Source organism: Hyperolius riggenbachi, chromosome 8, assembly GCF_040937935.1.
Source record: "Hyperolius riggenbachi isolate aHypRig1 chromosome 8, aHypRig1.pri, whole genome shotgun sequence".
Classification (NCBI taxonomy): Eukaryota; Metazoa; Chordata; class Amphibia; order Anura; family Hyperoliidae; genus Hyperolius; species Hyperolius riggenbachi.
This window is the reverse complement of record NC_090653.1, coordinates 126,857,323-126,883,428: the sequence shown is the minus strand read 5'-3', so window position 1 is coordinate 126,883,428 and position 26,106 is coordinate 126,857,323. Positions and strand designations below refer to the sequence as shown.

General features: G+C 42.5%; 1 protein-coding gene across 6 annotated transcripts in view; it reads left to right on the top strand.

Annotated features, from left to right (window-relative positions):
* Positions 1–26,106, top strand: part of NRK (Nik related kinase) — a 506,445-nt gene that overhangs the window by 230,098 nt on the left and 250,241 nt on the right. For all 6 annotated transcript variants that reach the window (XM_068251057.1, XM_068251059.1, XM_068251055.1 and 3 more), the window contains one exon: positions 16,842–16,967. In XM_068251057.1, coding sequence (XP_068107158.1) covers positions 16,842–16,967 — 126 coding nt within the window. The remainder of the gene's footprint in view (positions 1–16,841; positions 16,968–26,106) is intronic.

Sequence of the window (26,106 nt, the reverse complement as noted above, 5' to 3'; positions counted from 1 at the left end):
GAGAACTGTCATTCCCCCCTCACCTGGGTTCCCCGTCCCCGCTCCCCTTCAGCTAGTTTAAATAATTTAAAATGAATGTAATCAAATGTAGCAAGCGGCGAGCGGGGAACTTACTTCCTTGCGTCCCACCGCCGAATCACTTCCTGTAATGCCACCCTCTGTTGTTCATTGGACGGCATTACAGGAAGTGATGCAGGGTGAGGGGGGGCATCCCCGCTGACCGCTGTCACCCCCATCCTGGCTGCTATCACCCTCCAGCATGGCGGCCCCCTCTCTCCACAAAGGCTGGGACACAGAAAACAGATCTGTTTCTGTGTCCAAAACTGCCTGTGTAGAGGGGGATCAGTTTTCCTAATGCCTGCCACTACCCCTGCGTGTATCAGGATCCATATGCATTGCGGAAAAATGCAGCAAATCCGGACCTTACGTTTTTTGTTTGGGTGAAGACGGATACTATTTTTAATATTGCTATCCGTGCTTCCGTTTTTCATCAGGTTTTAAAAATGGAGCCACGGATACGTTACCGGACCAGGGCTCGATTCACTAAAGTGTGGTAACTGCTATCACAGCAGATATCACGCAAGATGCCGCATGCAAAGGTTAGCGCGCGAACATTGTTACTTTGCGCGATAAGCAAAGGTTTGCGTGCGATCATGTGTGCTTTTCATGTGAAAAGCACACGTAATCGTGTGCAAACCTTTGCTTATCACGCAAAGTAACGCTGTTCACAAGCTAACCTTTGCACGCAGCATCTCGCGTGATATCTGCTGTGATAACAGTTACCACACTTTAGTGATTAGAGCCCCTAGTGTGAACTAGCCCTAAGTGTCTGTTTTTGTGTGGTCTTAACTACAACTTTAATTCTGAAATTAAGCTGTAATATCTGGAACATAACTGCTGACCGCGATAAATCCAGTGTAGTCCACATAAAGTTGTCCAGACAAAGATGGATATTGTTGATCTAACGTTCACATGACCTGGCATAGTTATCCAGTTAGAGAATGCATATCCGTGACCATACGAGAAAGATGCAGTCAGACCTACTCATACATCCTAGTAAATGCCTAAACTGACTGACAATATCTGACTGTATTATAAGGACATTTTCTAACACATCATTGTCACCACATCAAACCACACAGGAAGATAGTAATCCCATTCCCAAACCTGTTGGGTCACACCCCATTGACTGATACTGCAACTTTCTACAACTCTATGACTAAAAGAGAGAGAGTTTGGTTGGAGGTTATATTATCCAGCTGTCTTTACTTATCATGAAGTCATCATAAAACGCATTACACAGAATTCACTATGGATCTATAAATTCGGCATATTTCCTTTTTATTCAGTAGAATGTTATTTGAGTAATTCTGTGTTTACACCATCGATTATACTGGGGCATGTGAGAGTCTCTCAGTCATTATGAAGGCTGAACTCTCAATAGACTCCATGAGAGATAATTAGAGAGGAGCTCGCTCATACTGGCGTAAGGTCAGTGAACAATAAAAACTGAAATAGCACATGGTTTGCAAACATTAGAAGAAGTTGTTTGTTCAGATGTTCATCTGAGGCACATTAACAAAATCAGCTTTTTTTATGGAAGCCTAAAAGCAGCTGTAGTGATCACTGGACCTTGCAAAATGAAACAATTAAGAGTATCCATCTGTGATGCGCTATACATTCGGAAACCAGTCGCCAGGAAACCACAGGGCAGGATGGAATACTCTCTTAGTTAGCTCTGACCTGTTATGTTGCTTGCTGTTGGAAGATAACAATTAATGAATTTATGAGTATCTTTAATTGTAATAATGTGGAAATTCTTGGGACAGGTACTCCTATTATGGGTTAACTGTTAGTAGCATTTAAAGGTCTAACAATGCTATAAAGAACACGAGTATTGATCAAAATCTCTCTTCCTACAAGATCTCTTACTGGTAAACAGAGGTGGGTACAATAACTCCATAACCATTTTTATGATTAAGATGTGATAAAAAAACATTTAAAGTCAGTTTAAAATGTAATGGCAAAAATGACTAAACTCTCAACAAAAGACTAAATACAAGAAATAAAGATAAAGTGATATGCATTAAAGAACTTTAGACACAATCTGGGGCGTACGTTAAAAAGGGGCGCTGGGAAAAAAAGGGCGCGGGGTTTTAAACAATAAACATGGATAACGTTTAAAAAAATAATGTACTATATTTCGTTTAAATATTCGTTTTTATAAAGTTATAAATCATTAAATAATGTTCATGAAATCGGCAATTGTGAAAACGTTAATCTTCCGTTTAAAAAGTGAAATGTATAATAACGTTTAAAAAAAAATTAGTAAGTAACCCTCCCTGTACCTACCCCTAACCCCTAGACCCCCGTATTGGTGCCTAAAAATAAGACCCCCCCCTGGTGGTGCCTAAACCTAAGACCCCCCTGGTGGTGCCTAAACCTAAGACCCCCCTGGTGGTGCCTAAACCTAAGACCCCCCCTGGTGGTGCCTAAACCTAAGACCCCCCCCCCCCCCTGGTGGTGCCTAAACCTAAGACCCCCTGGTGGTGCCTAAACCTAAGACCCTCCTTAGTGATCACTGTATTGTGTGTAGAATAATGTTTTAGAAACAGTAAGGGATAAAATATATTACAATTTACGTTACGTACTGATCGCTTTATTTTGTGAATAATAATGTTTTACAAACAGTAAGGGATAACATTTAAAATAATGTTTTATTGAAATAGGAAACGTAAATCATCACAAGCAGTTATAAAACATTAAAAATCTTCGGGCGCCCTTGGAAAACGTTATTATTCTCGGGCGCCCTTTTTTCCCGTTCGGCGCCCAGTAAACGATATTTATTATGGGAGTGAATGGCGGCGCACGATTTGTCCACTAGCCTCCTGCGCCCTTTTTTACTGTTACCTCGTGTATAATCTTTTTCCTTGGGTCTTGTAGTGTCAAAGCTTAGGCCACAAACTAGCATGAGTGACTTTTGGTCACAACTTTAACACAAAAAATACTAAATTCCGTATTGTATCAATTTTGCTAATAAAGTATGATGCAAAAACTTTAACTGATAAACATGAAGATGGGGAAGTGCTGGGGGGGGGGGGGGGGGGGCATAGAGGGTGTTAAAAAGTTTTTAAGGGCTATGGGATTGTAAAGAGATGAGTGAAGTGAAATATGACTGCTTTGCAAGGGAAGGGGAAAGGCAGAGACTATATTTGCATAATGAGTGGATGCTGTCTCACGGTCAGTGTAGAATGACTGAATTCTCAGGGATTTTAAAGAATCAGCCAGGGATTGAAGATCAAGGTTGCGATAATTCCTTCCTAAGTAGGGTGCAGGGCTGGGGAAGGAGGAGACAGGGAGGTGCCGGAAGCAGGATATTTGGGCGCATGAGGCAAGTGGACAAAAAGGGCGCCGCCATTCACTCCCATAATAAATATTGTTTGATGGGCGCCGTACAGGAAAAAGGGGCTCCTAGAGATTATTAACATTTACAAACGGTGCATGAAGATTATTAATGTTTTCAAACTGCGCTTGTGATGATTTAAATTTACAAAATGCACCCGTGACGAATAACGTTTATAAAATACTAAACATATCTATCGTATTTAACTAAAATGTTATTTAAAATTGTATCACTTATTGTTTGTAAAACATTATTATTCACATAATAAAGCGATCAGTAAGTAAATTGTCACTATTTGTAAAACATTATTATCCACACAATAAAGTGATCACTAAGGGGGGGTCTTAGGGTTAGGCACCACCAGGGGGGATTTAGGGTTAGGCACCACCAGGGGTGGTTTAGGGTTAGACACTACCAGGGGAGATTTAGGGTTAGGCACCACCAGGGAGGTCTTAGGGTTAGGCACCACCAAGGGAGTCTTAGGCTTAGGCACCACCGGGGCGGGGGGGTCTTAGGGTTAGGTACCACCAGTGAGGATTTAGGGTTAAGTACCACCAGGGGGTCTTAGGTTTAGGCACCACCAGGGTGGATTTAGGGTTAGGCACCACCAGGGGGGGTCTTAGGGTTAGGCACCACCGGGGGGGTCTAAGGTTTAGGGATAGGTAGAGGGAGGGTTCTGTGTGAGAGTAGGGTTAGGTTTAGTTGTAGTAAAATGTTAGGAATATTTACTAATTTTTTACAACAGTTATTACGAACGTACTTATATTTTTTTTTAATCGTTATAAACAATATTTTCAGATTTTATTACATGAAGAAATGATAAATGAAGGTTATACACAATATTATACAATTATAACGATTATACATATATTATTGTTTTTTAACAAACTTAATTATAGGTTTCACTTTTAAAGGGGGAAGATTATCATTTTCACTATTTTCAATTTCATGCAAATTGTTTTTTCATTTGTAAAACATTATTGTAAACAAATTGTAAACAAAATAAAACACAATATTTTTATAAACACTATTACCGTTTATTGTTTACACTAGGTGCCCTTTTTTTCCCGATTCTCTTTTTGCATGGACGCGGGAGGGACAGATAGTGAATATTATAAGGTTGTGATCTGAGAGGGGATTAGTTATCAAAGGTTAAAACAGAGCAAAGCCGAGGAAAGACTAGGTCCAGAATGTGGCCATCTTTGTGGGGGGACGTACAGGACTATTGGGAGAAGTCATAAAAGGAGGCTAGTTTGAGAAGTTTAGTGACAGTAGGGCAGTTGATATCAATGGGCATGTTGAAGTCCCCAATAATGATAGAAGGTATTTCAGTCGAGAGGAACTGGAGAAGCCATGAAGAGAAGTGGTCGGTAAAGGGAGAGGCTAGTCCAGAAGGATGATAGATGACAGCAATCTGGAAGTGGTAAGGAGATTAGACACAGACAGCGTGAACCTGAAAAGATAAGAAAGATCGTGAAGGTGCAGGTGTAAGGTTTGAAGCAACAGTTCAGAAAGGAGAATACTCACCCCATCCGCCTTTTTGCCATCAGATCTAGGATATAGTTCCCTAATTGTTTTATTTCAAACCATAAATAACGCTGTTATCAAATAAAGCTCTAAATTAGATCTCATGCCGAAATGTATTCACGCTTCTATTAAATGTACGCTCTAGAATAGCAGTTAGAAGGTCCAAGGTAGGTTAGCACACCGTTTCCAATAAAGTTGCTTTTATTCCATCAGTTAGGCTATGTTCACACTATAAATCGCCAGTGCTTTTGCAAGTGCTGAGCAATTTTTTGTGATTTTTTAAAATCGCCTTTCCCTGCGCTGTATAAAGCGCTTTTTTCAGTCCGGAAGTGAACTCTTTTACTTGGAAATGAATAAATCCAATGTATTTATTCATGAAAGACTTGGGGAAATCGTTATACAAGGCGTTTTTTTTCGAGCGCTTTGAGATTTCCTTACACCTTCCATTATAGGCAAATTGCCCAGAAAATGGAACAGGCAGCACTTTGGGGAGCGGTTCGAAATCGAACTGCTCATATGTGAATACTCTCATAGGGAATTATTGCACAAGCACTTTTAGGGGGATTTTCAAAATCCCTGGTGCTTAAAAAATACCCAAAACGCTATAGGTGTAAACAAGCCCTAAACCCTCACTGTTAAGACATTGTCTACCTTTGTGCTTTGATAAAGGGGACCCCGTGGGTCCCCAAAACAATTGTCAGCTTGTCAACAATTGTCAGCTTGTCAATTGTCAGTTGGTCAACAATTGTCAGCAACAGTGTGAATTAACCAATGGAATAAAAACAACTTTATTGGAAGCAGTGTGCTAACCTAATTTGGACTTCTCTAGTATCTTAAAGGGTAGTTTAGCTTATTACCTTGGTTATGCATCCAACAAACTCTGAGTCCCGGTGTGCGACTCTGTACCCTTGTAGACTGTAGGGCCTGAGCACACTAAGGCCTCATTCACATTAGGTGCATTCAGAAAAGTATGTAAATGCATGATACATGCATTGATGTGCGTTTCAGTACGGTGAGCTTTTTTTCAAGCGGACCCATGCGTTTACATGTGCTTGAACACGTTTTTGTTCAGCATGTTTTGCTTATTTGATGTAGCAGTTGTCAGTAAAGATTTGTTTTCATTTGAAAATGTTTTTTGTTTTTTATTGGGGGTAAAAAAATGCATCTCCAAAGCTCATTGCTATGCACTTCTATGCACTAAAAAAGCAGACCTATCCACTTACATTGCTGTGCGCTTCACAGCGCAACACACATAAAATGCCTGCAACACTACAATTCTCAAATGGACAGTAACAAGTGTATATGTGAACTTGTTGCATTAGAATTGATGGAAAAAGCTGTTCCTAGCAAAGCACAATGCGCTGTGAAAAGCGTACAGCAACATCCCTAGTTTGAACGAGGCCTAAAGCATTTGTGTCCGCTTCTGTCCAATTTTCAGCATATGTTACATTGATGTGTAGTGATGGTCATGTCTAGAAAAACTTATGGAGAAGCATGAGATTTGTTTGATCAGCTGATAGGTGTGCAAAGCTCTGATTTGCTGTCATCACATGCTTCTTTAGTACATGACCATGACTAGCGAATCAGAGACTTGAATATCTATCACCCAACTGATCATATGCTCCTCCATGAGTTCTCCTAGACCTGACCATCACTATGATGTGTTGCTGAAAGACGGACAGAAGCATGCTAGTGTGTTTAGGCCCTAAGGATAGTTAAACACGACAAATTTAATTAACTAGTTTAATTAACTAGTTTACTCCTAGGAGATAATTTTTCAACTTCATTTTAAAGAGAACCAGAGGTGAGGTTTAATAATGTTGGTAGGGCACAGAGCGCAGGGATGTCCTGGGGCACACAATAGGGCAACAAAGGCAGGTGATAGTGTGCACAACCAGCTTCTGTGCCCTACTAACATTATTAAATCCCACCTCGGGTTCTCTTTAAAATAACTTTTCAGCACTTTCCAATGGGAAAAGTGCCAAAAAAAGTAAGTGAAAAGGTACCTTAAATTATTTTCAGTATTTTCTTGCTTGCTAGTAGTTAAGGCATTTTATTGACAAGATGTAAAAATATTACCTAGAAGAAAACTCAGAAAAAATTAATTGCATATGGGCCCTTATGGCATATAATTGACATGCTTACCCTTTTGTAATTTTATTTCATTGACTACTTTTCCATTTTAGCCAGGGGAGCCTCTAGGCATGGGCAGTACAGGCCATTGCCTGGAGTGCCATTGGTCCTGGGGGCACCATGTTGCTGGATTAAACCATGCCCCCTTGGCAAAGCAATGCCCCCTTACTAAGCCACGCCCCCACATGTTTTTCTTTTACTTGCTGCTGCTGCATCTGCTTAGCGTAAGTTGCAGGCAGCTGCCACTGTGGTGTCCCTCTGTGCCTTGTACATTATTTTCCCCCCTTTGTGCCTCCTTATGTCCCTTTTGTGCCTCCTTCTGTCTCCTTGTGCCTCCTTCAGTCCCTTGTGCCATGTCTGACCCCCTGTTTGTCCTTCTGTCTCCCTTTGTGCCTCCTTCTGTCTCCATGTGCCTCCTTCAGTCCCCCTGTGCCACCTCTGCCTCCTTCTGTCCCCTGTTCTTCCATATGTCCCCTTGTGCCTTTCTTTGCCCCCCTGTGCTACCTCTGCCCCCCTGTTTCTCCTTCAATCCCATTCTGCCTCCTTTTGTCCTCATGTGCCCTCTTCTGTCTCCCTTTGTGCCTCATTCTGTCTCCATGTGCCACCTCTGTCCCCTTCGCCTTCCTCCTTCCCCCTGTGCCTCCTTCTGTGCCCCGTTGTGTTTTCTTCTGTCTCCCTGTGGCTCTGTCTGTCCCTCTGTGCCTCCTTCTGTCTCCCTGTGCCTCCTTACATCCCCCTCCGCCTTTTTCTGTCACCCTTTTGTGCCTCCTTCTGTCTCCTTTTGTGTATCCTTCTAATGGGAGTTGGAGGGACGTAGTGGCTGCCACGGGAGGGGGGGGGGGACGAGGCGCCACAGGCTTTATTGCCTGGAGTGACAAAATGGCTAGAGGTGCCCCTGATTTTAGTCTTAAGCCAGGTAAACTTTTTCTTGAAATTCTAACTCAAATGAAAGCCTCACAAAGGGCACAAGTGTTTCCCTAGATATGTGTAGGCGCTCAGCTGCAGAGCTTGTTTTGTATTTATCTGTAATTTCTTTGATTAGCTCATGTCAAATAAGTCACTTGCAAAATATCTTTTCAGTTCAGACATTGGCCATTTTATGCACCACTGATTATTTCTGCTACTGGCTGCAATGTTCTCAGACAAATTCAGACTATGTTTTCCCCATTGAATTCTGAAAAGTGGGGATGATTGAATCAAAATATCTGCAGCCACACCCACAGAATCCAGAGATTAGCTCCTATACTCCTCTTTTTCTGGTTATGTGACAGGATTATTGCAACAAGATTTTTAAGAGTAGAAACCTCATTTGACACTCACATGGTAACACACTGAGTTATTAGATGGTATTTTTAGATTTGTGTCTGGAGTCACGCTTTAATTTTCTATTTTCTAGGCAGATCAGCTACAAATTATTTCTTATTACTAAAATCTTTCTCAAAGCTGAGGAAGCATTGCAAAACATATGAATGTCTACACACTATACTACAACAGTTACATCAAAATATGACTGGAAAATAAAACATAGGGGGTTAGACTTTCAGAAGTACAGTAATTGAGGTCGGTACTGAACTTCAAACCATGTCAAAAGGGGCAAATATTGATAATGGAGAAGTTAAATGTCAAGAAGTCATCATGATGTGATGGAGCTAGACTAGTTTGTGAGATTAGCAACATAGCAGAGAGAACAAAGTCGTGATCAAAAGAGTAACTATGTTCATGAGAGGCCAAATATACTAACTGGGAGAGGGCAAGCTGGTTAAAGGTAGAAAGAATAAGCTTGATAGAGTGGAACTCAACTGAAACATATGTAAGTTTCCTATAGCAGTAATGTAGTATGTAGGCTTGCTATAGCAGTAAACTTATGGCTTAAAGGAAATCTGAAACAAAAATAAGCTTCCCGGAAGCATAAGGAGGAGAGAAAACGTTTTTTTTTTTTTTTAGAAAGAACGCGGCCTTCTATAAGAGACCGTCAGTTTTTCTGCTGGGGACTTAGATCAGTGAACGGGAACCATGTTCCCGTTCACTGATCTCAGGGCTACCGGGGAACGGCACGGGGGCACTGGGGCGTGCGTACGATCGCACGCAGGAGCACTCCTAAGTGCCGCACTGCAGCAGAGCTGCCGCCTGGACGTGAGGATCACGTCCGGACGGCTTAAATGGTTAACTTATCTGTATGTTTTGGGATGTGGGAGGAAACTGGGATGCCCGGAGGAAACCCACACAGACACGGGGAGGACATACAGACTCCTTGCAGATGTTGACCTGGCTGGGATTCAAACCGGGGACCCAGCGTTGCAAAGCGAGAGCGCTAACTTGCTGCAAGACACTACGCCACCGTGCTGCAAGACTTTTTTTCTTTGCTACTAATGGTCTATTCATTATCTGTACTACACATACAATTCATTATATCATAAGTTTTTTTTTCCGCTTCAGGTTTGCTTTAAAGTTGTCTGAAATAAATTGACTGCTACAAATAAAGGCTCAGACATTCAGATGTGTTCTCGTGCATTAAATTACAGTCTAATACCAGCCTGAGAATGATTTAAAAGAAACATTTTAGTCAAATTAATAAAAGCAAGGCAACATGTAATCAACACAAACAAATACAGGGGGCACATAGTGTACCTGCAGAATATCAATTAGATAAGATGTGGGATGTAATTTGTACAAGTATACAAACATGCTGGGAGGTGACAGTACACTGTTAATTACTGCATTGTAATAACATGTCTATACTGTCATTCGTGACACCGCCTCTTTCAGGGTCCTGTAATTTATGTTCCTGTATTTTTCTTTCCCTTCCTATTCTAAAGTTCCTTTTTTAAAAGCCAGTCCCATAGAGCAGTGTTTCTCCATATGATTACAGTGTGTACTGCTTTATAAAAGATGGGTAAGCAAGAGTCCCCCACGGTGGGCAATATCATCTTCAGTACCTCGACACATATATATTTGGTAGGAGTAGCCCATAATTGCAGAAAAACATTTAAGAACAATTGTTTTGGATGACCATTATTGCAAGTGTGTCCAGGGCTTTAGACCATGTCTTGGTATAATAAAATGTAGTAAACTTATAGCTGTGTCATATTTTGTACTATCAAAAGAAATCTACATTCTTTTACATTATTGGTACCTTCCCTAGTGCCTGTGGCCGGTTTCACACTGGAAACCTGCGGTATAAGAGCATTGCGGTACAATGAACGCATCGCACTGCAATGCTAAAAATAGCCATCTGAGATTACCGTGGCAATGTGCGGTAATCCCCCTTCTGGCAAGCAAAGCATGAAGTCAGGCTCTAGCGCTCACTTCCTGAGGCCAAAAATTGCGCATTGCAAATTGTGCAGATGTGCATTGAAAAATACGCTTCCATGCATGCGCGCGTAACCCTTAGGCCTGGTTCACATTAGCGTTCCCTGTCCGGATTCGCCTGATCGGATCCGGACCGTATACTGTACAAACGGAACATACGTTCCGCATAGCAATGCAAAGTCTAAGCCAGATTGGATCCGGACTCCGGACACTTTTCCAACATGCGCTATTTTTCGGGTCCGGATCATCCGGCCCACGCACCCGGACTGGAGCCTGACTGCACCATCCGGAAATAGAAACCAATAGGAAACGGAAAGCACAGAACACACTGGCTACAAACACCTGTTGTTCTACCCCACTTCCTATGCGTATTCTAGCGGCCATTTTGGATGGGGACACATGGGCCAAGCATTTCTGGAGTGGAGCAGCAGTGACTAACGTGCTGGAGCTGTTTGGTAGTATGTCGGAGGTGGAGGTGAGGCCTAAACAGCAGGGGACCTGATTCTACAGGTGCACCTTCTGCTGACCACCCAGACCCCAACAATTATAGTTTTATTTATAACTTTTACCGGATCGCAGCCGTATACATACCTGATGCAACCGGACCGGATCCGAACCGTACGATCCGGTCCGGTCATCCGGTCCGTTTGACACAGAAACGCAAGTGTGAACGGGGCCTAACGCCGTACAATTTTAAAAAATATGCTTTACCATAAACTTACATGACTTCCAGTTCACTGCATATCACCATGCATGTTGCCCAGCAACGAGCTGTTACTTTTTTGGCAAATCAGGCGCTTCCGGCTGATCGCGTCAAATTGTGCGAGGTATGAAAAAACCCATAGACTTTCATTGTCGTAGAGTTGGCCATCAGCAAAATTGGCCAACACAGCGTGCCAGTGTGATATTTACATTTTTGTCAGATACTCCTTTCTGCTTGTTCTTTCCCTTTAGCTGACTGAGCTATTGTAAAAATAGGAAATAGAGGATGGTGCTCACAGCTTACACTATGACCAACACATCAAGCAATTCCAAGTAAATCTCACATATATGCACCAAATAATTCAAATGTGAACCAGGCTGGTTCGCCTCCTATAAAAGTACACACAATAACAGCAAAGAGGATATCGGTCACAATGAAGGCTACAGATAAAATGTCCAGTCTCTATATCGTAACTGGTGTATTAAAAAAATAATACAGTTTCTCAGAAATCTCAAGCCACGCAGTTCATATGCATCTGCCTTCTTCCCGACATCCAGGAATTCTTCTCACAACTTCATATATATACTCCGATAGGGAAAGCCTCCACCTCACCCTTTGTGAGTGACTCACCGATTGATGAGACCCTCAAATAGGTCTAGTAGCACTTTGGGACAGTTCCCAGGTCGTCCCCACCTCACGATCAATCTGTAAGATGTGTTCTTCTCCTTAGCTCATCTTTTTATAGTTGCACATCCCGGTATACCTCAATAAAAACGTCTCACATAGTGTAAAACCCGCTAGCTTTTAATAAAATATGAATTTAAAATATGCTCACATGCTCCACATCATAATCTGCACTCAGAGTAATTTTGGCACGGGCCCTCCCCCGCTACAGGCCGCCAGGCTCTGTATGAACATCTGGGTTGCGTCTTCTCCACCGCACACCAAGTCATGTATGCCAGAACACCAGTTAACTTAGCCACGCTGGCCTTGCGTCCTCTCTTCCACGTCTGAGCTCTGCCCTACCGGTTTCGCCACTCGTGACTCATCAGGGGCATCTGAGTGGTTCATAGTAGTCACATTATGTGTCATTTTTTCTTATTTGTTTATTGTGGAAAAACACACATGTATTTTTACATTTGATTGTGCGTAGTGTCTCAAAAACATTTACAAAAACATGTGTGCAGTTTCCATACAAACAGGTGTGAACCTACCAGGGACATAACTATAATGGAGCAGCACCTGCGATTGCAGAGTGGCCCAGAGCAGTGAGCGGCCCCAACTACTCCTTCCATCCTTCAGATCAGGTGTTTTAGGGGCTACATTTGTTGTGGGTGTGAAGAGTATAATGACCACAACTGTTTTATGACCATTGCAAGATGGACCCCCAGGCTGTGAGGGTCACTGAGGGAACATTAGAGGGGTCCAATCAAAGTTTTGCTTAGGGAGGCCCCATAATTTGTAGTGACGCCCCTGGAAATTACCCTTATGTAGATGACAATTCACATTGCAGAGCTCTGATTGTACACACAGTACACATTCTGATCAGTTGCTGCAGCCGGTACATCTACAGGCAGGGGCAGGAGAGCATTGATTATGGATTCATTCCAAGCCATACATAGAGAAAATCAGAAAGCAGCGCTGGCTATCTAATGTGTCTTGCTTTAGTTACAGAGAGACCTGGATCAAAGGCTCCCGTGAGGCATTAGTCATGAATTATACAGCTTGTACTGGAGAGATCAGACATATGGTTTCCATGTAAAGGAATTTGTACAGATTTTTGCCCAATATTGCATAATGTACATTTACAAGGGACTGTGTGAAATGGTGTGATGACATGTGCTTTTACTTTGAGCATTACACATTTGATTTATTAGTGGCGATGCTGTTTGCTTTCTAGTCAGGCTTGTTTGCTGTGCTGCAGTACAGAGCGCTCTCCATGCCTTTAGCTGACTGCAGGATGCTCCCGGTCACAGTGGGGTCAGCTGGACCTCAGTCAGGAAATGCTGCTGTATCATCTTACAGGGCGGGTATGGAATACAGATCCTAAAACAAGCACTGGGTTAGATTACCTTTCTCTGCTTATACAGCAGTACTTCATATCCTGTGATCTGTCAGCAGCAAGTGCCACTAATATGACTGAAAAAACGAGATAGCTGGCTAGATACTGAAAATCTTACATGGCTTTGTTCTTTCAAAGTATCTCGGACTCTTGATTTTAACTTATCAAAATGAATGTTTGCTTTGCCAATCTTCATTGCAATGGTGTACTGCTACTTTTTAAAGGCTACCTGAACTGACGTGACATAGGGCCAAATTCACTTAATATCAGTAAGCTTGGCATACTGTTACTGGCAGCGACTAAGTAGCACACATTACGCAATAAGCGTAAAGCCAAGTTACCTGGGTAGCGTATTGCTAGGCATGCTATGCTACTTGCCATTTAGTTGATATAGTCCATGATGAAATAAACATGTATATGTACAGTGCCATCTCTGCATAGAACTAGGCTGTGTTCCTTTTTTCATTTTCTTACCATAAGGGTCCATTCACACGGCAGCTGTTGGGATGTGATGCAAGGGATGATATAATCACCATGCAAGTGATGTATTTATATTGCAATGGTACTACTGTACTTTCACGTTGGCACATTAGTGCGAACATGCTGAAACCAGCGCAGGAGATTTGGGCGCAGCCGGCGCCACCATAGGCCGTAATATGTTTTACAGCTATAGCAGGCACAGGGAGTAACTTCAGCGCCGTCAGAAGACGGAGCTGAAGTTACTTTTAAAACATAATAATTCGGCTTCCAGCAATTGCTGGAAGCCAAATTATATCATTCCCCACTATCCATGGCAGCCTGGAGGGGGAAGAGTATTTAATACGGCCGGGACATGTGCGGCAGCAGGATCAGCAATATACCGACTGAATCCTGCGTCCAAGACTTTAGCGCCGTTATCTCTCGTACGCCATTATTGATACAGTGTGATGTATTCAATCAGAATTATGTGCAACATACTGCTACTGCAGGCAGTGGGTTTTTTTTTGTATTATTATTAATTTTGACTTTTTTTTTTTTTTTTATATATAAAAATTATGATTTTTTCTCTTCTCTACCTGATCCCCCTCTCCCCCCTCCCCACCAGCCAATCACTTTCTAAGCCTCTCCAGCGGACAGCCGAGTGACACGGCTGTCCCTAGTACAGCACTACCATAGATCGCAGCGCTGTACCATGTAAATAGATGTCGTTTTCGCCGTCTAACAGTCTCCTAGCGGCGATCGCCACTGGGAGACTGATCACAGTGTGTGCGACCCCCAGCAAAACACGCCCCCATGAGTTGATGCCAATTGGCGTTACGCGGTCCTGGGGGAGTCGCCGCGTTCACGCCAATCAGCGTGACGCGGTCGTAAAGAGGTTAAAGTGACCCAGAGACTAATCAATGCAAATGTTTTATACATTCCTAGGGCTACCTCCAGCACCCTCAGCAGCAATCGCTCCTATGCCATCTTCCTCTTTCTTCACCCATTACAAGCCTTGTAAGTTCAACCAGTCGGGGCGCACTGTACATGCATGACCTGGCCGCGCGCTCCCATAGCCTGGAGCGCTCTGTGCCTGCACGGGCGCAGAACGAGCGAGATGGGGGTGCAAGCACAACCATACTGCGCATGCACCGCCTGGCCAAACTGGAAGAAGGCCCAGGTATGTATAAAATGTATAAAACTTTTACATCAAATTATCTCTGGTACACTTTAACATACGTAGCAATGTTGTTGAGGATGGCATGTATAGGTGCTTTGTTATTAACCACTAAAGTTGGCACGAAATTACGTGAAATTACGAATGGATTGCACAAAATCAGTTGAATGTCCAAATCGTAATTACGTATGCGCGAAATTGCAAACGTTTAACATGACATTTTGTGTAATCATAATTAGCAGATTACGATCATTACTATTGGGGATAATGTTAAATTGATAATGTACTTTATCTGTTTTTATACCCAAATATATAGCTATTAACTCTGCCTAAAAATAAAAGAAATGCATCTAAAAAAAAAGTATAAGCGTATATGCAAGCTTGGTTACTGGGAATAGTGTGAAATATCCAGTGTGTGTAAATACATTTGAAAATCAAAGTGCCATCACTCTAAGGTTACCATACAAATATATGTAGCTTAATTGGATATAAAAAATGATAAACAAAAGTGATTGGCCTTAAAAACACTTAAGGTTGTTTGCGGAGTGACGCACTTTGGTTTTCACATTTACTCTTGGCTGATTAGTGATGTCGCTCCTACAAATGTAGTAGTAGAACCTTGTATTGATGTGGCTGAGATAGACAGTTATTGCTTGCAAATATCCAGTGTGTGTAAGTAAACAGTATTTTGTTTCTGTGGTATTGTAGACTCTTAATAGACTATAAAATAAATTAACAGAAGTATGCAGTTACAATTCCCATTTGTTGTTCCTGAAACAATCAGTAGTACATGTTTAACATGACTACAAAACTTCCACAAAAATCCCCTGGTTCTAAAACATTTATATCATTGCAAGCTGACACAAAATGTCAGCATAGATCCAGTGAGAATAACATTAAGGTCCACCATACGAAATAATTGATATATAGAAGCAGCTTGGTAAACATCTTTATGTGCTATAGAGTAGGGAAATGTCCCTCATTTATGATTCAACAGTGACCCGGGTACTAGGCAACCACAACCCTCATGAGGATTCACTGGCTATGTCCTTAAGAATCAGAATATAGTCACTTATGCGGGATTAGAGTTCAATCACGGTAGACATTGGAACATCATCAGCAATATCAATATAGGGTTGCCAAACCTTGGTAAAATGATGCTCCTTATCCTTAAAGGGGCACTGTGGTTGAATTGTAAAATTTTAAATATGTGCATAGACAAATAAGAATACATTTTTTCCAGAGTAAAATGAGCCATAACTGACTTTTCTCCTATGTTGCTGTCACTTACAGTAGGTAGTAGAAATTTGACAGAAGCGACAGGTTTTGGACTAGCCCATCTCTCCTTAGGGGATTCTCAGCAAGGATTTTATTCTTTATAAAGATATTCCCTAAAAAGGATGTAAACAATGATGCTGGCCAGCTTCCCTGCTCGCTACACATTTTTTTGGCAGTTGGACAGAGCAACTGTCATTCGCTAAGTGCTTTTGAAAATAAATTGATTCCTGAGAATCCCCCATGAAGAGATGGACTAGTCCAAAACCTGTCACTTCTGTCAGAATTCTACTAGCTACTGTAAGTGACAGCGACATAGGAGAAAAGTAATTTATGGCTCATTTTACTCTGGAAAAAAAATGACTTCTTATTTGTTTGTTTGCATTTTACATGTTTTACATTTAAAACATTTTTTATGTTTTACATTTTACAATTTTTCGCCATATTCCTCTTTAGTATGAGTGTGTTTATCTCTCAGAGATTACTTTATGCTGTATATTTGATCAAATTTGTTAAAAAGGCAAAATATGTTGAGTCAGTTTCTGTACCCAGTACTTCCATTGTTTATGCTTATAACCACAAGAGGAACTATTTTCCCTTTTTTTAACATCAAGAATTATATGATTACGCAGAGCTTCTCACTTAGCGTAGGATCACACATAGTACGGTGTACAAGGGGACCAATTCGAATAACAACAATGTTGTTTTATGTAACAAGTTGCAACAAACTCTATTTGCACTCACAATATTTAAATATATTATGAATTTTTATTTTATTTTTTTGTTCCTTCAGGAAGAAGAGGATGAAATCAAACTTGAAATAAATATGCTAAAAAAGTACTCTCATCACAGAAACATTGCAACATACTATGGGGCTTTTGTCAGGAAAGGCCTAGCTGGCCAGGATGACCAACTTTGGGTAAGTGAAATACAATATTACTACATAATTATGTTAATAACATGAAATGATGTATAAACGGTCTCAAAGCACCAGGCGTTAAGCAGAGTCACTGTAAAATTCTTAATAGATTAGCAACACCATTATAACATCTAAGAACATGCTCGTAAAAAAAAAACCTAAAAGATTAATATACAGTACAGTATATATTTATTGCTTTGCATAGGATCCATTACATTGCTGCATCGCACTGCGGGGGTTCTGAAACCAATGCACGGCAATGGAACAGTTTCCATTGCGTGCAGAGCAATCAGAGTATCTGCAGCATGCTGCAGATACTAGCACAGCCGCATCCGCCGTCGTCCCCTACATACACTTACGCATCTCCCGATGCGGAAGTGGCGCGAACGGCAGCGGGAGTGATGCGATGCGGCTAGGTAGCCTTATTCATATTACTTCATAGTGGAAACTGGCCCTTAGTTTCTGATGACTGTAACACTAACGGCAAAGTGTAGCCAGCTAATAATTAGCTTGTGTGCCGTGACCTACCCTAAACCTGGAAACTGGCACGAAGCTTGAGTCACACATAAATCTGCACATTTCCGATCCAGTCCTGTCCTGTCACTTTTCTATCAGTTTTACCTGACTGGATTGGAACTGGACACCTTTCATGTGTGAATACACCCATAGAAAACTGATACAAAAACTGACAGGACCTGACACAGAAATGGACACCTCACATGTAAACACACCCATAGAAAGTGGAGCACAAAGTCTTGACCTGCACAATTTTGTCAGACAAGTGAATGCATTCAGACAAGCGAATGCATTTCCCATAGAAGTACTAGTATATGGTGGAAGCACATCTGCTCTGGACTCCAGACGGACCACATCGGAGCACCAGAGCAGATGTTGTACTGTCTGCTCCAGCTGGCCCTTAGAGATCCAGCACAGGTCTAGCCCATGCTTTAAAATAAAAAATAAAAAAAATAGCTGTCGAGCTTTGTTACCTCAGTAGTTTGAGTCACACCATCAACAACCATAAAGCTTATGGTGACAGATCTACACAAATATTCTGGGTTATTAATTCATGAAATATTAGACAGTGAGCACTACAGCCATGCACGTAAGTATTCTTAAAATGGAATACAGCAATGACTTCTGCTGTAGTGTTTTCATTTCTGGTTTCCTTTGTCTCTGTCAATCTAAAAACACATTCTAGTGCCAAAGTTTAACATAGTAAAACCTAACTACAAAGTCAAATAACCATAGATGAAAACTACTACATATGTAAAGAGCCAAAATAGGACTTTAAGAATGAATTAAAGGGAACCTAAACTGAGAAGGATATGGATTTTTCCTTTTAAAATAATACCAGTTGCCTCCGGCTGAACCTGTGTCTCTAATACTTTTCGAATACTTTTAGCCACAGCCCCTCAAGGGCATACAGATCAGGTGTTCTGACTGAAGTCAGACTGCTGCATGGTTGTTTCAGGTGTGGGATTCAGCCACTACTGTAGCCGAAGAGATAAGCAGGACTGTCATGCTTTAAAACAAAACATCCATGTCCCTCTCAGTTTAGGTTCCCTTTAAGAAGATTTAGAATGAATTGTAAATGTTCAAAGATACCATTACATTCATACATTCATTTCATAATAAGAGCTAGAGAATGAAAGTTGGGCCAAAATGGCAAAAATATTGCCATAAAGAATAAGCTTTATGGAGCACCTGTAAACAGCTGAGAGAGGGTTAACAATGCACCACAAACAATGAGCATAAATGCTAAAGCTGTTATGTGTGCAGAAATGACTTTAGGTGATGTCCGGTAATGTGTTGACATTTCGAAAGCAAAGCCCGCTTTCTCAGGGGAAAAGAAGGCTGAGCATAAATAAAGTGATAACGTGTAAGTCTCTGTCATACAGCTCCAATACAAAAGAATAGCCACAGTCTTATAAAATCGGTGACTAATTAAAATAACACATGGTTGGGGGGTACAGTGTTCACCAAATAAATAATCAGATGAAATGCATATGTTGTGATCCTGGCAAGGATAAGGTGCTGACACAATGATCCTCAGCACATACATCATTAAAAGTAAAAATCTATATTTCATTGGCATCAATTCACTAAGATCATGCTGGAGATAATAAGGCAAGAGAAAACTTGCCACAACACAGTGAGATAGTTATCTTATCTCTTCATTCCTTAAAGAGAAACTCCGACCAAGAATTGAACTTTATCCCAATGAGTAGCTGATTGTAACGCTCGGTGTCAGCACACAGAGAGAATCTGATTATTGGTGATCTGCAGTATCACCAAGAATACAGATATATACCTGATTATTGATGATCTGCAGAATCACCAATAATACAGATATAGTACTAACCTCTGGACACCTGAATATATCGTGAGTGTTTGGTGCAACAGTAATGACTTTGAGTAAACCACCTGATGAGCAGGTGGTCCTTGGCAGTATGGGAAATACTGCTCTTTAGAGTAGCACAAGATTCTTCCAGAAGCCTGAGACCTTCCAAGGGGTGGAGTCTCAGGCTGAAGGTAGCAAGGGCCAGTGAGTGAGTGACACCTGAAGGTGGATGTCACTAGCTGATCTGGAGACTATCTCCTAAAGGAGAGAGATAGCTCTCGAGGTCGGGCAAGCCAGGCCGGCAACACATGGACAGATAAAGTACAAAGACAGAAGACTGATTCGGTATCCAAGGCAGGCAGGGTTGGCAACGGATAATCAGATGTGCGTGGTACCGAATCAGAGAGCGAAGGGATAGTCAGGAAAGCAATAGGTCATAACAGATATCAAACAATGCCTAGTCTTGGGTGTGAGGTCCATGGTCTCTACACCCTGGAACTAGTCTGAAGTAACACAGAATGATAACACAAGTTCCCTAATCTTGGGTGTGAGGTCCGTGGTCTCTACACCCTGGAACTAGTCTGAAGTATAACAGAATGATAATACAAGTTCCCTAATCTTGGGTGTGAGGTCCGTGGTCTCTACACCCTGGAACTAGTCTGAAGTATAACAGAATGATAACACAAGTTCCCTAATCTTGGGTGTGAGGTCCGTGGTCTCTACACCCTGAAACTAGTCTGAAGTATAACAGAATGATAACACAAGTAATCTGGCTCAGTGTGAATTCCTAGGTCCTCCTGGTTCAAACACACTGTTGGATCTGACTAAGGTCTGAGTGCTTCCACGTAGTGTTCGCAACGGCAGACAACTTGTGACTGGCCAGCAGCAACTATATATAGAGCAGCGCTCTCTGGCACCACCCTTAAGTGATAGGCCAATACTTACTTGCCCTGAGGTCAGCTGACCAGCCTGGTCAGCTGATCCCTCCTTGGCCGTCATAAAAGTTCTGTCTCTCAACGCGCGCGCGTGTGTATTCCTGAATCTGTGTGAACTAACAGACCCAGCCACACCAGACGCATGCTGCTGCGTGCAAACCGACGCACTGGACGCGGAAGTAGCCGCCTTGCTATCAGTACACGCGGTGGCTTTTCCGCGTTTCCTTACACTGATACCCCCTTTTACATGAGAAATCTATTCCTTTTCACAAACAGACCATCAGGGGGCGCTGTATGGCTGATATTGTGGTGAAACCCCTTCTACAAGAAACAAGAAAAGTACGTACTCTTGGCAGTTTCCTGTCTGTGAACCATGCTGCATTGTGGGAAATAGCTGTTTACAGCTGTTTCCAAATGCCAAAAAAACATGCAGCAGCTACATCACCTGCCAACAGTAAAATTGTCACCATGTAATAAATGTCAGAATGTAAATCAGGGATTTAAAATATTTTAGAATGGGCAAACACTGACTAAATAATTTATACATAATTATTGTAAAAATGAAGCACTTTTTTATTACATTATTTTCACTGGAGTTCCTCTGTAGCCTCCCTGGCGTTCTGATTCCCCAGGATTTCCGTGCAAAAAGTGGTTCAATTAATTTCCAATAATTTTCAACCTTTTTTTTTTCCAATCAATTTTTTAAAAATATTGAATTCAATACAGGTTATTGTATTGAATTCAACTTAAAAAAAAATGTTTGCAGTGAGATGTTAACGCTGTGTGACCCTGGTGTCATCAACGCCGATCGGCGGAGGACATGTCATCGCTGAGGGAGAAGCAAAATCCGTATACGGACATGGAAGACGGCACTGGGGAAGCTATCAGAGGTACGTGACGAGGGATCAGCACGCCAATGGTGAGTATAAGACCCAGATGTGAAGGCATGTGTATAGGGAGCCACATGTAGCCAGGTGTCAGGGTAGCCAGGAGTGTAGCCAGATGTCAGGGAAGCCAGATGTCAGGATAGTCAGGAGTGTAGCCAGATGTCAGGGTAGCCAGATGTCAGGGTAGTCAGGAGTGTAGCCAGATGTCAGGGTAGCCAGATGTCAGGATAGTCAGGAGTGTAGCCAGATGTCAGGGTAGCCAGATGTCAGGATAGTCAGGAGTGTAGCCAGATGTCAGGGTAGCCAGATGTCAGGATAGTCAGGAGTTTAGCCAGGTGTCAGGGTAGCCAGGAGTGTAGCCAGTTATGGGTAGCCAAGTGTGTAGCCAGGTATATAGGGTGCCAGGTTTAGCCAGTTATAGGGAGGTAGGTGTAGCCAGTTATAGGGTGCCAGGTGTAGCCAGGTATATAGGGGAGCCAGGTATATAGGGTGCCAGGTGTAGCCAGGAGTATAGGGTGCCAGATGTCCCCTCCCTCCCGATCTCCCCCCCTCGATCCTCACTTTTGGGCTGGGGGATCCCCCTCTGCGGGTGGGGGTTCCCCCTTCTGTTCGGGGTATTTTGGGCTGGGGGATCCCCCTCTGCGGGTGGGGGGATCCTCCTTCTGTGTGGGGTATTTTGAGCTGGGGGATCCCCCTCTGCGGGTGGGGGTTCCCCCTTCTGTGCGGGGTATTTTGGGCTGGGGGATCCCCCTCTGCGGGTGGGGGGATCCCCCTTCTGTGCGGGGTATTTTGGGCTGGGGGATCCCCCTCTGCGGGTGGGGGGATCCCCCTTCTGTGCGGCGTGCGGGTGGCCTCTACCCCTCCCCCCCATCCTCGCTTCCCCCCCCCCTTCCCTGTCTAAGCCCTTTGAGCAAATAGAACTACTCACCCAGGGGCCCTCTCCAGTGCAGCACTTCTTCCTCCATCGCAAAGTCCCGTCTGTTTACAGTTACATTACGAGACTTGGTGACGTCACCAAGTCTCGTAATGTAACTGTAAACAGACGGGATTTTGCGATGGAGGAAGAAGTGCTGCGCTGGAGAGGGCCCCTGGGTGAGTAGTTCTATTTGCTCAAAGGGCTTAGATAGGGAAGGGGGGGGGGGGCGGGGGAAGCGAGGATGGGGGGGAGGGGTAGAGGCCACCCGCACGCCGCACAGAAGGGGGATCCCCCCACCCGCAGAGGGGGATCCCCCAGCCCAAAATACCCCGCACAGAAGGGGGATCCCCCCACCCGCAGAGGGGGATCCCCCAGCCCAAAATACCCCGCACAGAAGGGGGATCCCCCCACCCGCAGAGGGGGATCCCCCAGCTCAAAATACCCCGCACAGAAGGGGGATCCCCCCACCCGCAGAGGGGGATCCCCCAGCCCAAAATACCCCGCACAGAAGGGGGATCCCCCCGCTCGCCCTAGCACATTCTCTCCCTAGGGATTCCCTAGGGAGAAGCATGCAGCAGCCTTCAGAGGCTGCTGCAGCGCTGCTGATCACAGCGTGAGAGGGGAAAGTGCAGGACGAGCTGAGCTCGTCCAGAACATTTCCAGCAAGTTTTCTTTGGACGACCTCAGCTCGTCCAGAACGCTAGGCAGGTTAAGTTACTTCCTCTGTAGTTAAAGAGGAACTCCAGTGAAAATAATTTAATATAAAAAGGTGCTTAATTTTTACAATAATTATGTATACATGATTTAGTCAGAGTTTGCTCATTGTAAAATCTTTCCTCTCCCAGATTCACATTCTGACATGTATTACATGGTGACATTGTTACTGTGGGCAAATTATGTAGCTGTTCTGGCTTTAACAGACAGCTATAAACAGCCATTTCCTGTGTGTGTCATTGTTACATTGTGGCAGTTTGCCCAGAGTACCGTACGGTACCAGAGCCTCTTGTGGGAGGGGTTTCAGCACAAAATCAGTCATACAGCGCCCCCTGATGGTCTGTTTGTGAAAATCATTATATTTTTCATGTAAAAGTGGGTATCAGCTACTGATTGGGATAAAGTTCAATTCTTGGTCGGAGTTTCTCTTTAAGTTACCTCCTCTGTAGTTATTTTCACACACAGTTAATTAACAGCCTGTCTTTAACTTTAGAATTCTGGAGTTATTTTAACCACTTTACCCCCGCCCGTACGGATTTCTCCGTCCCTTTTTCCATCCTTTAAGCCCCAGGGACGGAGAAATCCGTACTTTGCGCACTCCCGCCGCTTTCCGCGCTCCCGCTCGTAAACACGCCGCCCGCTGCTAGTAAACACGCCGCCGCCCGCTCGCCCGGAGATCAATGAACGGGAAAATCCATTCCCGTTCGTTGATCTTAGCCCCGCAATGATCCGCTGCTCTCCGATGGGCAGTGAGAACATTGTGAAACGATACAAACTTACCCAGCCTCCAAGTACTTCCTCCAAGCTTCCGAAAGGACGCTTGGAGGTCGCATTAAAGCAAAAAGTTACTGTGGCCATCTTGTGGCCAAATAGTAAACTACACCCTACACATTTTTTACATACAAATAAATTACTTTTACACAAAAAATTAACTCATTACCTCCCACACTCCCAATTTTTTTTTTTTGTAATAAAAAAAAATTAAAAAATGTACAAAAAAAATAAATACATAAATAGTTACCTTAGGGACTGAACTTTTTTAATATTTATGTCAGGAGGGTACAACACTGTTACTTTATAAACTATGGGCTTGTAATTAGGGATGGACGCAAAACTGAAAAAAATGCACCTTTATTTCCAAATAAAATATTGGCGCCAAACATTGTGATAGGGACATAATTTAAATGGTTTTATAACCGGGACAAAAAGGCAAATACATTTCATGGGTTTTAATTACAGTAGCATGCATTATTTAAAAACTATAATGGCCGAAAACTGAAAAATAATTAATTTTTTTCCCACATTTTTCCTATTTTCCCATTAAAACACATTTAGAATAAAATAATTCTTGGCATAATGTCCCACCTAAAGTAAGCCTAATTGGTGGTGGAAAAAACAAGATATAGATTGTTTAATTGTGATAAGTAATGATAAAGTTATAGACAAATGAATGGAAGGAGCACTGAAAGGTGAAAATTGCTCTGGTGGTCAGGGGGTAAACCCCCTCAGTGGTGAAGTGGTTAAGGACTGAAGAGTTAACTTTAGGTTTGCCTGAGGTAAAATGTTTCCTGATTACTACATGCCTTATCACCATGGTGTTAATTCTAAAAAGGTTATTAAAGACAGGAGATAAGCTTAGTAAATTGAGGCCAATACCTCTTTTCTTCACAAGGCCACAAAGGCCCTGGTGTAGGGTGACTGCTGCCCAAGAAAGCAAATGGACATAGAAGAGCATATCGAAGATGAGGTTGCAAATGAAAAGGGGAAGCTGTATAAGGGGAGAAACACATAAGTGAAAGGAGCTGCTGCCTAGGGGAGCTGAATGAGAAAGAGGGCAGTACTTTTCTAAACGCGCTTGTGATTTGAAAAGCTCTAGATGGCCTCAATTCACTAAGATCAGGCTGGAGATAATAAGGCAAGAGAAAACTTACCTCCACACAGTGAGAGAGTTATCTTATCTCTTCATTCCTTACATTACCTCCTCTGTAGTTAATTTACCTCCTCTGTAATTAAGTTACCTCCTCTGTAGTTCATGTATCTCCTCTCTAGTTATTTTCACACGCAGTTAATTAACAGCCTGTCTTTAACTCTGGAGGTATTTTAAGGATTGGAGAGTTAACTTAAAGACAGAAGAGTTAACTTTAGGTTTGCCTGAGGTAAAATGTTTCCTGAATACTACATGCCTCATCACCATGGTAACAACTCTAAAAACGTTATTAAAGACAGGAGATAAGCTTAGTGAATTGAGGCCAATGTACTGTAACGCTATGCATGTGATCCCACTTGAGGAATGTGATAAAAAAAAAACTCCTATAGCATTACATTAGCAAGAGCTTACAAATCACAAGTGATCAGAAAAGCGCTGCTAGTGGGTTCCAGGCCTTATAGCCATATAATTTGGAATTGGGCTAATACACCAGCTGATGAATTTGGTCCATTTTCAAACTGAATTCATTTGTATGATATTAGCATTACATTTGCATTATCTAAGAATGGCTAGTGTTGAGCAGCCCTACCCAGGAAGTGTATATTTTTTTTATCAAATAACAAAAGTGCCTATATATGGTAGAAGCACACCACCCTAAAAGCATTAGATGCAGAGGGTCAGCTGGACAGCCAGACAATCTGCATTGCTTAATAGGAAGTAAATAAGTCAGCCTCCATATCCCTCTCACTTCAGTTGTGCTTTAACGCTAATGGGAAACGGGGGAAAAAAACAGATACGGGTACTCACCTAAGGAGAGTGAAAGCTCTGGGTCCTATAGAGCCTTCCTGTTCCTCCACTCATTCCAGCACTGGCTCCTATGTTTAAATCCCCTGCCGTGGGAGTCTGCCGGAGTCTTCAAGAGCTTGAGTGCTCCCGAAGCTGGGCGGCTCTGTACTGCGCAATACTGCTAATGGGGGAGCCAGAGCTGGAATGTGGGGGCAGTGAAAGGAGCAGGAAGGGGCAATAGGACCAAGAGTCTTCCTTTTATTTTGGTATCTGTTTTGGTCTTTATTCCACGCTTCCCTTTGACCAGACCTTTTTTCCCACTTATTGACCAGAGCAGTTTTGACAGTTTAGCTATGTCCTTATTTAATCAGAAATCAATTTTATCCTTACTTAGGACACAGAAATGAAATATATATTGTTTTTTTTTTTTCAAGACAAACTAGTCTTTCATTGTATGCCATTTTTTTCCCCTCGAACAATTTTGTTTTCTATGAATTTTAATGGGAAAACAAAGAAAAAAATAGAAAAAACACTTATTTCTCAGTTTTACCAATTCCAGTTTAAAAATAAAAAGTAGTTAAAAAAACAAATTTTGTTTGGCTATTCTTACTGCTTATCACAAAACTTAGA